Genomic DNA, 12,634 nt, shown 5'->3' on the forward strand with positions numbered 1-12,634 from the left:
TACACTTTAAAAACACACACTCCACCTACAGCGCAGCGCACCGTGCTGCAGGCTACAGCGGTATACAGAGGAGCGGGAAGATATTAGGCTCTCTGGTAGTGATGACATGAGAAGAGGCTTCAACATTCCCGGTAGGAAATGATGAGGCTTGTCGCAGAAGCATGCAGTAGGTAGATAGAAAACGTAAAAAAAAAAATACATATACATATATATATATACACATATACATATATATATATACACATATACATATATATATATATATACACATATATATACATATACATATACATACATATATACATATATATACATATACATACATATATACATACATATACACTATATATATATATATATACATATACATACATACATACATACATATATATATATATATATATTTTTTAAATATATATATATTTATATATATTTTTTTTTTATTTATAATATAATTTTATTTTTATAAAAACATATTTGCATGCATGTATACTTCCAACTTCAAATTTTTCCCAATTTCAAATAATGTCCCCAAAGGAAAATTTTGTCAACATCTGTTTTATCTAAAAAGATACATTTCTCTGTCTGTTCATCTCACTTCAATTTTATTGCTGCAAAATGGGATTGTCAAGCAGACAGACTGACCAACACATTTATCATAAAAGATCGATACTTGGCATCTGTGTATCGATACAGTATTGCCACGAAAAATATCGCGATACTATGCTGTATCGATTTTTTTCCCCCACCCCTAATATATATATGCATATACTGTACAGGTAGGCTATAAGCCCGGGGCTGGATAGAACCCCCCCCCGTCACGTTCTTGTGTAGGGAGCTGTCAGGTAGGGCAGTGGTTCTCAAACTTTTTTCAATAATCTACCCCTTTTGAATTGTTTCTTTAAGCTGACCAGCGCTTATCATTTTCGGTAGAAAAAAAAAGTGTATATTAAACAGAAACAGTACAGCGCTGTCAGCGATAGATTTACTAAACAACAGCCTTGTAACTGAAAAAAACAACATTTAAATGCTAATGAGAAAAAGAGACAAAAACTGTAAAAAAGACAAAAACTTGGAAAAAGATGGTGGTAGAAAGAAGGAAGGAAGTAAGGCAAGAATAGGTCAAAATAGACATAAGAAGAAAAAAGTGAGAAACTTGTAAAAAGTAGAAGGACAGTAGGCTGTAGGAAGGAAGGCAAGATTAGGTCCAAAGAAGGCGACACAAATGTCACATTTTTGGTAGGAAAAAAAAAAAATTCGACATAAAGAGGAACAATGTTCTAGACAACAGCCTTGCAACTATTAAACATTTTGTTAAATATCTCACGTACCCCCTGCAGTCCTCCAAAGTAACCCTAGGGGGACACGTACCCCCATTTGAGAAACACTGGGGTAGGGTATATGGAAGCCCATTTCCGACAGAAAAAGAAAAAAAAAATTATAAAATGTTTGGAATGATAAAAAATAAAAAACACTCACTGTATGTTAAAATAATCACATATTTGACTTAAAGTTGACTTTTAAAGTCACAAGTAGGCTAGGCTATTGCATGTCAGAATGATGCAGAGATGTTCACAAGTCATTTTTGGAAGTCCAAGTCGAGTCTCAAGTCTCTAGCCTTCTGATCTGGATACAACTATAAAGATACTATGTGCCTGTTCCCAGCATTAGCACAACGCTTTGCGATGGTTAGCTCGTTACCTGTGACGATATATGCTAAATGTAACGTCTCTTTCACATTAGCAAGCGACTGACCTATCTGGGTGCGTTTGGAGATGCCTGATGAAGTTCAGGGGACATTGCAGCTCGTCATACGTTTCCCCAACGTATATGCGCCAATAAAGGAAAACAGAAATACATGAATACATTTAGATTTAAAAAGCAATAATTGCATGAAAACAGGTTGTTGACGAGTCTCGAAGCTCGAGTCCAAAGTCTGAAGTCTTTTGAGTCGAGTCGCAAGTCAAGTCTGAAGTCAGCGGTTTGTGTGACTTAAGTGCGACTCGAGTCCCCATCTCTGTGATGATGACACTCCGAGGGTGTTTTCACACCCAGTTGGTTTGCAGTTAGTTAATGAGTTTGTAAACTTGACGCAATTTCCCCTTTGTTCAGTTTCGTTTTACACCTAGAAAAATCTAAGTGAACTTTAATGCCTCATTAGTAATTGCGTGGTTTGTAATGACACACTAGAACGTCCTCTTTTTGGTCAGATGTGTCTGGGGCAAGGGCAAGACAGTAAATACAGGAAGAAGGTCCTGTGTTCTGGAGTAGTGCATATTTCTTGCATCTCCATGGTTAAACCAGCTCATTTCATTCGACTAATACAACATTGTTTCGCAAGCGACGTTACTACGTCTGCTCCTGGTCACTGAGACTTCGCTCTGCCAACATGGCATCATGACTTTGCGTAAACATAAACGCCACTTTCCTAAAGCCAAATGGCGTGTTATCTGGTTTTGAATACACCTGTGCTTTTCCTACTATGACATGTCAACATGTCTGCCGTGAAAAAGATCTATGAGGCAGGTGTCAGGCAGTTTTAGGCCAAGATTTTGAGATCAAGTCAAAATTTTGAGTATGTCAAACCTTTCACTGTTCATAATTTTGACTTCGTAAATGTCATTGTTTAGAGTCACAATTTTGACTGATGTCAAAAATTTTACATTAAAAATAGAGCTACAACCAATGACTATAGACCGTTGATTAATCTGACCATGATTGTTTGAAATCAAGATAACACACTGAATGCAATGTAAGAAAAAAACACTTATATGTAGATAGTGGGAGATATACAAACACAGTACAAAGGATGAAACATGTTAATTAGGCCTCTACTGTACTTTTCACACTTTTTTCCAAATCTAGGGCATGCCGTACAAACTTGTAATAGTTCAGTCATATTGACACGTTTGTGTTCCACCCCTACAAAGTTTGGGCTGCCTATGAATAATACTTTCCATTATATCAATGTCCAAATATTGCTTACAAGATAATGTGATTTTCAGGCAAGTAATTTCAAGGGCTGAAAATATGAAGACATATGATTTGAACAGAAATATTTTACAGGCCTTGGTTTTGGGACACATTCTTGATATAGACAAGGTTTGAACAAAATCTGAGACAGTGCAACAACAACCTGTAATTCCATTTTAACCCAGAAGACTCTGACAGTGCACCTGATAAATAGCCTATAATATGTAATTGAGAAAAAAAATTATTTCATTGCCAAGACATATACATTTATCTACACGAATAGAGCAGTGTAAATATTGCATAAGGCCATTCTCAACCTTACAGTAGGCTACTTGTATGAGACATCTGACACGATTTCTGTTCAGCAATCAACTGTCAATTGTTGTTATGCACGGGCTAACGTTTGCAGGTTTTAATATGCAGGTAGTTAACGTTACAGTTACTGTGTGATGTAACTTTGGCTATGTTCACTGCATATTCCACGAATGAACGTGCCATAACGGACATGCAATACTAATGTAAGGTATTTTATTGTGTAACCTCTCAATTGAGGCTTAAGAGGAAAATACAGTAAACATAGAGCTTTTGTCGTGACAGGAAAAACGGAAGTGCATTTTACCTCGAGTAGTTAAGGTTAGGATAGCAGATTGGTCAGGGGATAGGACCTGTACAGGGGGCGGAGTCACATGCACAAGGGAGCAGGTTTCATTTTAAGCTCTCCAACATTTTATTTCTCTATTTAATAAACAAACTATTCAGTCAGATAGGTATTTGTTGTATAAGAAATAAGTAGTGATGCACCGAAATGAAAATTCTTGGCCGAAACCGAAAACCGAAAAAAGAGGAAACCAAGACCGAAAACCGAAACCGAAACACCGAAAGAAATTAAGCCAATTATTAGTACCATTGCATTTATGGCTATGACTGTGTACTAACTTTACTAAAATCAAGGCATTGCAATTGTATAAATTAATATTAAAGTTTAATTAAAAAATATCTAGCAGAAATATGGCTACAATCTGATAGTCACATACAGTATACAGTAGCCTAAGAACAGAAAAGCTTACCTATTGTTAATTATTATTATTATTAATTGAGGCACTTTCTTGCAGGATTTCACTGAACATATCAGACAACGAGGGTGCATGCCCCTCATCTGGTGCAGCGAGACAAGTCTTTTTTCTGCGCTCTGATCTCCTGGCGGGACGCTGTTCCGTCTCCGTCTCCACGCGGGTTCTCCCGCATCCACCGCGCCCTGGATCATTTCTCGCTGCGCCCTGCTTTATTTCCGCATCCAAGTAATGGTCTTTATAACGCGGATCAAGTACAGTCGCGATGAAGTGCAGAGGATCCGAACAGATCTCTAACCGATACGTTGCTGACAGACTCTAAGAGCCGTATTTTCATTGTTTTCACTCCGTGGTCCGTCTCAACCTCTTTGCTTAGGAGACGCTTTGCAGGTGGAACGGATCGGGTACTGACACACGTGCAGGTCGCGTTTTCTGTTTGCGTCATCACAACATTTTCGGCCGTATTGTTTCGGTGATAAAGGTATTTCGGCCGAAAACCGAAAATGCCCTTTTGGGCCATTTTCGGCCGAAAATTTTCGGTGGCCGAATATTCGGTGCATCCCTAGAAATAAGGTTACAATTTCAAGCATATTCAAGCATTTTATCCAACATTTAAGCACTTTTCAAACCTTGAAAACAAAACATCAAAATTCAAGCATTTTCAAGGATTTCAAGCACCCGTATGAACCCTGAATCGGACTTTTCTGTTGCACGACTTAAACAACTTTTGAGCGTACGTAGTTTCTTCCCGAGGCTTTTTTGCAGCTTAGCGCTGCCCAAGACGATTGTGATTGGTTTAAAGAAATTCCAATAAACCAGAGCACATTTTTCTCCCATCCCGGAATGCTGTGTGGACTAGCCAGACCCTCCTCCGCAGCGCTGTGGAGGAAGGACAACCAATTCAACCAGCACATTCTTTGTTTTTCCACACTGATGTTTGCTGCTGTTGCTTTCTCCAACACAACCAGAATTTGTTAGTTTTTTTTGTCATAAAACTTTCAACACGTAGAAACAACATGTTAAAAAACAATTTTAGTCTGCAGTGCTCTGGAGATAGGTCTGGCAATGCAGAACTTAAACCATTTTAACGTCTTTCAGAGTCACTTTATTTCCAGAAATCCCTCAAGCTCTTCCAATCCTTCCCATACACGCTGTCTCACCAACTTCAACGTATTCTCATGAACGGGTTCGTATGATACCATACCAAAACAGGAAGTACAGCCTCACAGAGCTGCAGGCATGGCTGAAGACTCTTCGGCTTGTTATAGGCTTGCCCTAAACAAAAAATATATACTATCTTCAATCCTATGTATGGTTTACACCTAAAGAGTTTGAGGCACCAACTGTTATATAGTCTACCTACCCAGAACAAGTCTGATTGGTTTACAGAAATGCAAACAAGACAAATAGATTTTTTTTACACATTCTCACTCCCATCGCGTAAAATACAGACGCTTGGTCAGGTGCCTTTGGCGTTGGTATTGACGTTTTGGCGTCATATCTAAACACACTTTATCTAAACGTGCTTGGTCGGGACTACTGGGGTCACTTTTGACGCAGTTAGGTTAAGGAAAAGGTCGTGGGTGGGCTTACGTTTCCATGACACGCGGGACAAGAACGGGACAGTTGGGTTCAGGAAAAGAAGAACGGGACAGTTGGGTTTAGGAAAAGAAGAACGGGATAGTTGGGTTTAGGAAAAGAAGAACGGGAGGGTTGGGTTTAGGAAAAGAAGAACGGGAGGGTTGGGTTTAGGAAAAGAAGAACGGGAGGGTTGGGTTTAGGAAAAGAACAGGACGGTTGGGTTTAGGAAAAGAAGAACGGGACGGTTGGGTTTAGGAAAAGAAGAACGGGACGGTTGGGTTTAGGAAAAGAAGAACAGGACGGTTGGGTTTAGGAAAAGAAGAACGGGACGGTTGGGTTTAGGAAAAGAAGAACGGGACTGTGGGGGTTAGGAAAAGAAGAATGGGACGGTTGGGTTTAGGAAAAGAAGAACGGGACGGCTGGGTTTACGAAAAGATGAACTGGGTGAAGTTGTTGGGTTTAGGAAAAGAAGAACGGGACAGCTGGGTTTAGGAAAAAAAAGAAAACGGAACAGTTGGGTTTAGGAAAAGAAGAACGGGACAGTTGGGTTTAGGAAAAGAAGAACGGGACAGTTGGGTTCAGGAAAAGAAGAACGGACAGTTGGGTTTAGGAAAAGAAGAACGGGACGGTTGGGTTTAGGAAAAGAAGAACAGGACAGTTGGGTTTAGGAAAAGAAGAACGGGACGGTTGGGTTTAGGAAAAAAAAGAACGGGACAGTTGGGTTTAGGAAAAGATGAAGGGAACAGTTGGGTTTAGGAAAAGAAGAACGAGACGGTTGGGTTTAGGAAAAGAAGAACGAGACGGTTGGGTTTAGGAAAAGAAGAACGAGACGGTTGGGTTTAGGAAAAGTGACACGCGGGACACGAACCCCAGTCTCCTGGGTGAAAGTCCTGGGTTGTTTGACCCCTCCACCACCTCAACCAACCTCCTCCCCTATGCGGATTTTTGGGCTTTCTAACCTACCGTAGTCCCTCTTAATGCATAGTCATCTCCAAGCGGCGTGTAGCTGCTGCTCTGCCCGGTGCGTTCTACACACACACGCTGAAGGGTGCTTTTTTACATCCTATCTGACGCCGACAGCCACTGCCCAAGCGTCCGTATTTTACGAGTTCGGAGTGAGAACGGATTGGAATAGATAGGTTGGTGTAGCCAGACCATACTCCGTCGCTGACACAGCGCTGTGGAGATTGTACCATAGTGAACCATAATGTAAATAGCATTTTTGTGTAGTTATACAGTACCTAAAAAAAAATAAAAAGTGTTGTAAGGTAAAAGGATTTATTAGGATAAACCAATTGCTTTACAGAATATGTGTACAACCATGGTTTTGCCAGGCAGTCATATTTCTAATAACACATACGTATACAAACTAAACATTTCAATATTGATCTGAAATACAATTCTGTGGATATACGGAAGCAAATTCAAGATGGTATCGTTTGTAGTTTGTAGCATAAGGCTAAGGTTGCACAAATGACTGCATTTGTGTCACAAATGTGACGAGGGCTGAGGTAGAAACAGTGGTGGAAGAAGTATTCAGATCCTTTGCTGCAGTAAAATTATTTATACCACACTGTGAAGATCTCCACTACTAAGTAAAGGTCCTGCATTCAAACCCTTGCTTAAGTAAAAGTATCTTTAGCAAAATGTACTTAAAAGTATGAAAGGGAAAGTCCTTAACATGCAGTAAAAATGTCCCTGTCAGTGTTTTTTTTTTTAATTCTATCTGACGTATCTTGATTAATATTCCTGCTGCATTCACGTGTGTGTTGCATTTTACTGCTGTGGATGTTTGGAGTTGCTATTTAATGTTACGTGCTTTATATACGGTTGGGTAGTTTCATCTACAGCAGGGCATCATATGCTATAACATCATAGGCCCTATTTTAACGATCTAAGCGGACGGCGTGAAGCGCATGGTGCGGGTGCGTTTAGGGCGTGTCCAAATCCAAATCAACTTTTGCTAGTTTGATGCCGGAAAAAAGGGTCGGTGCGCCGGGCGCATGGTTCAAAAGGGTTGTACTTAGTGTCTTCATTAATTCATAGGTGTGTTTTTGGCGTAACATGCAATCAACCAATCAGAGTGTCATCTCCCATTCCCTTTAAAAGCCAGGCGCGTTTGGACCTTGGCGCATTGCTATTATGATGGCGGATTTGCACCGTAATATTTTTATTTGTAATCTTTTGCATGTGTGTGTGCTGCTGCACTTCCCTGTGTGTGTGTGTGTGTGTAATAAGCATAGTGTGCACGCGCTGTGCACGAGCCTAGGCGCATTTTACTAATTTGCTGTTAAAATAACAATGAATTGACTTTGACTTTAGACCAGATTTTTTTTGGTCAATGGCGCGATCACTTCCCGCTGCCTCAAGATAGCAATACGCCCAGAATTCACCTGAACACACCTCCCTGTAAGACCAGCACGCCCATGGGCGCAAAGATGGGCGCAGGTGCATTTGCTATTTAAACGACGTGGGCGCTGGACGGGAAATTGACAACTGCGTCGGTCTTAAACTAGCAAAGACATTTGCGTCGGGTGTTGTGTCGGGCCGTGCGCCGCGCTGCGCCGGGTGCAAGATAGGGCTCTTAGTGTTTGTAGTGTCGCCGTCCTGTGAGAACCACGTCTTTTTAAAAAGTTTTAAAACTTTCCATTGTGTCAGCAAAAAAAAACAACAGCACATTCATCTGACTTTTTCACAAACATTCAACATGGCCTTCACTGGACAGGAAGGTGGGGGGAAAAACTGAAAAGTAACTAAAGCCGTCAGACAAACGTAGCGGAGTAAAAGTATAAAGTAGCAAAAAAAAAACACTTATATAAGTATAAGTACCTCAAATATGTACTTATGCAGCACTTAAGTAAATGTTACATTCCACCACCGGGTAGAACAAAGGTTCTATATAGTCCCAGCAAAGTGATTCTGTCCCCTGCTTGGCCCTGCGCTTGCAAACACAGTACAACGTATTTGGCTTGAATGAAAGCTACACAAAATCACCAAATAATATATGATCTTTCTGATCTCACAGTTGGGATGGGTAATGACAGGACACTGAAGACCTCAGGTTCCTATTGCCGTGGGGTGTTTGCCGTCTCCTGGGACACCTGTGGGAAAGGAACAGAAACATGGAAACAACTTTATAAAGATCTTTACTCTGCCAACTTTAAAAGTAGAGATGGTCTGATACCATTTTTGCTTCCAGATACCGATTCCCATACCGAAAGTACCGATCTTATTTTTTTTTTCCCTTGACACCCCCCCACCACCCCTAATACCCAAAAACAACATTCTCCCCCTGGCTCAATAGACTTTCCAACTGAAGATAACCCTCTTCCTTTAAAGACCACCACCTCACTCTTCCTTAACTCACCATTTAAACCTCTATCCCCCACAAAATAACCAACAACAACAAACAACAGCCAGCAACAATCCACCTACCCACACTCAAGAAACAAATACACAACAACACCCACCCCCACACCCCAATAAGTGCTAAACACATGTGCAAACCCGGAGCCCTTGGGCCTGGCCACGGGCGGCTCCTGGCAGGGTATCCTTTTATTTCTGGGGTTTTGAACACTTTTTGTTGCTTTTTTTAATTATTTTTTTTACTGTTTACGTTTTTTTGATTACCACCAATACTGTATACACGCCACGGACACCTACTTATTACCACTACACTTTTTTTTTCGGAATTCATGGTCAATAAACCTCGTTGGATTTTTAAATTATACCTAATTTTTGAGTCAAAAAAGCCAAAATTATGAATTATTTTGACTAATATTATATGTCAAAGTAGAGTCAGAATACGGTTTCATTTTTTTTCAAATGCTATAAAATTGAATTAAACAACTCAAAATTGTGATCATTATCTGTACTTGCGAACCTGGAACCATCCGTGTTATTTTCTCGGTAATTTGGTTGGAAAAGAAACCCATATTTTGATAACGGGTCCAATTTGACCCCTAGGACAACAGGAGGGTTAACAGCTGTATACTACTATCCCTGTATGGATGGGATATGACTTCTAGCTTCACTGTATGGCCTGGCTCAGGATTAACTTTTTGTGAAACATGAACAACGAATGCTACATAACCTTCTTTTTTTCCCAGTTTGATATTCAGTCATAGTGGAAAAAGAACATAAATAAACTACTTTTAAAGTAGATTTTCTTTTGGGCTAAATTACGTGGTATTGGATCTGTGCTTAAACTCCAGTTTTTTTCCCCCTGATACATATACCAGCATTTTAGGTGGTATCGGAGGCTTTGCCGACACTGGTATCGGTATCGGAAACAGCTCTAGATAAAAGCCCAGCTCAACCAAACACTATAGACGACTATCTTTATTCACAGTTCATTGCTGTACAGTATGTCTACATTATTGTCCTTTCCTCTGTCATGTTGTACTTTCCTGTTTAGCTCACATTCTAACATAGCCTGGTCCTACCAGACTCTGGTACATTTCATGTGTACATAGAGTCTGGCCACTCTCCATTGACAAGTGTTAACTTGCTTGAAGGCGGGTACTCTGTTGAAGTTTAAAATTAAATTTGCCCAGAGTCACTATGGATCTGCCATAACCAATCGCCAACGTTTGGTCGTGACGTCGGCTCAGCATCGCTAGCGTTAGCCTTAGTCAACTCCTTCACCACTAACGGAGCGAGCTGGAAAATCTAACTTTTCCTGAACCCCGTGGGGAGGAGGGCCACAACATCATGGCCGCCAACACAACTCAGCAAAGATTGTTCTCGCTCGGGCTTTAACTTCTGGATATTCGGCAGCGTTGCCACAACGGACCAACTGGCTTCGCTCGCATCTTTCTCTGCCGCCATTACGGAACTACAACTCAAACTAGCGCACGACCTCAACGTCATCGTTCTCAGCCACTCCCTCTGTTCGCTGATTGGACCGGTAAAGATTTGGCCGGAGAAAACCCGCGAATATACCGCAAAACCAGATGACGTACTGAAGGAAAATGAAAATTGAGTGGAAGTACATAAGAGGGCGGGGCCAGGCTAATTCTAACATGCGAATAAAGTGAAAGGGAAGTTGCTGCCATATTGCTACCTGGTCGATGCACCTGAACTGCCAGGTCCAGCGAGTGTTATAGAGGAAAGGTCGGAGGTCAAAGCGGTTGTCATCGGGGCTGTAGCTCTCGGCGTGGTAGGATGGCGTCACCGTGGTCATCTTGTGGCGGTTCATGGAGTACATGCGGAAGAAGTGCTTCACCTTCTGGGCAACCTGAAGAAAGAAGACTATACACTGTTAATAGGGTCTTGGCTACACACTGACCTGTCAATCAGGACAGAAGCTTACGTAGCAATGCTAACCATGGCACTGTGGACATTAAAATAGACCTGTGTCTCATTCCGTCAGTACACCGCTAATGTGCACTGACCACTTACTGCCGTAGTGCCCACTTTCGATGGTTAGTATTGTCCCAAAAGGAACACTTATGTTAAAACACTTACCGGAAATAACGAGCAGGATAAGCGTGACGAACGCAACACATGTGAACGCGATTTTCCAGCCCGCCAAAAATACGGGCTTTCCTGTATGCAAATGAGTAGCGGTCGCTAGCTCGGCGCCTCTCAAAATCTGACCAAAATCTAGATTTTAGATTCAGCAACTGTACGGCCTATTTCTCGCTTAAAATGTTTTCAGAAACACGTTTCGGTGAACTATTTTCGTAAAATACGAGATCGTATTCCAAACGAGCCGCGGTATCACTATGTCAAACATTCAGACGGGACTTCAGTTTGGTTTAGTTTTACTCTGCCATTTAACAATATAGACATTAGGGCTGCACGATATGAGGAGAATGTGCAATAACGTTGTTGAAACGCTATTTCTTTCTTTCAAAAAACTATTTTAGAGTGTACTCGGTTTTGCACTTCTGCTACTTTCAGTGTTCTGCTAAAATACAACAAGTTGCTTGTTGAATTTAAAACAAAAGAAAGGAAATAATGTCCAACATTCTTTTATTGAACAAATTGAACATTAAAAGGTCCCATGACATGGTGCTCTTTAGATGCTTTTATATAGGCCTTAGTGGTCCCCTAATACTGTATCTGAAGTCTCTTTTATATAGACCTTAGTGGTCCCCTAATACTGTATCTGAAGTCTCTTTTATATAGACCTTAGTGGTCCCCTAATACTGTATCTGAAGTCTCTTTTATATAGGCCTTAGTGGTCCCCTAATACTGTATCTTAAGTCTCTTTTATATAGACCTTAGTGGTCCCCTAACACTAAAGATTCCAGATCGGCCCATCTGAGCTTTCATTTTCTCAAAGGCAGAGCAGGATACCCAGGGCTCGGTTTACACCTATCGCCATTTCTAGCCACTGGGGGACCATAGGCAGGCAGGGGGAACTCATATTAATGTTAAAAAACCTCATAAAGTGTAATTTTCATGGGACCGTTAAAAGAAGGCACCACTTATAAAAGAATGACAGTTAAATTTTAAAGTGCATCTGTTTTTTTTTTACAGATATTTTCTTTCAACTAACCCAAAGAAAGCTCGGAGTCTTTTGCGGTATGACGCAGACTTTCGCTATGTGTTTATTGCGCCAGTTGATATCGCGATGACGATAAATCTAGTGCTATCTAGTGCAGCCCTAATAGACATAACACACTTGTTTTTAACAATATTAACAGAACAGATCCACTATGTAGAGATTATCAATCTATATTGTTTCAAAGCCCCTTACAGATACAGCATGACACGCTCCCTAGCAGACTGGCATACAAATATCCCACACTGTGAAGGAGGTTAACTGACCTCTGTGGGTGAGAGCGCATCCTTCCACATGTGAATGAGTTTACAGAACATACTGAAGGGGCCGCACTTGGAGATCTTCCTCAGTCGTCCAATCACAGATAACTCAGAGTAGGTCATCCCCATGTCTGCCTGAGGACGGACGTGTCAGGTGGTTAGACAAAGATGGATGGAATTAAGAAAAGGAGGATGAGAAATGAAGCAAATGCTGGCTCATGATCCCATGTGCAGAG

The 12,634-nt window shown here is 40.9% G+C and overlaps 1 protein-coding gene across 1 annotated transcript in view; it reads right to left on the bottom strand.

The window, feature by feature from the left end:
* Positions 1-8,035: 8,035 nt before the first annotated feature.
* The window catches only part of nadsyn1 (NAD synthetase 1), a 31,614-nt gene continuing 27,015 nt past the window's right edge, over positions 8,036-12,634 (bottom strand). The window contains exons 19-21 of the mRNA XM_039795958.1: positions 12,405-12,533; positions 10,690-10,863; positions 8,036-8,725 (exon numbers count right to left, since the gene is read on the bottom strand). Coding sequence (XP_039651892.1) covers positions 8,690-8,725; positions 10,690-10,863; positions 12,405-12,533 — 339 coding nt within the window. The 3' untranslated portion in view covers positions 8,036-8,689. The remainder of the gene's footprint in view (positions 8,726-10,689; positions 10,864-12,404; positions 12,534-12,634) is intronic.

Source organism: Perca fluviatilis, chromosome 3 (genome assembly GCF_010015445.1).
Source record: "Perca fluviatilis chromosome 3, GENO_Pfluv_1.0, whole genome shotgun sequence".
In the NCBI taxonomy this organism is placed as follows: Eukaryota; Metazoa; Chordata; class Actinopteri; order Perciformes; family Percidae; genus Perca; species Perca fluviatilis.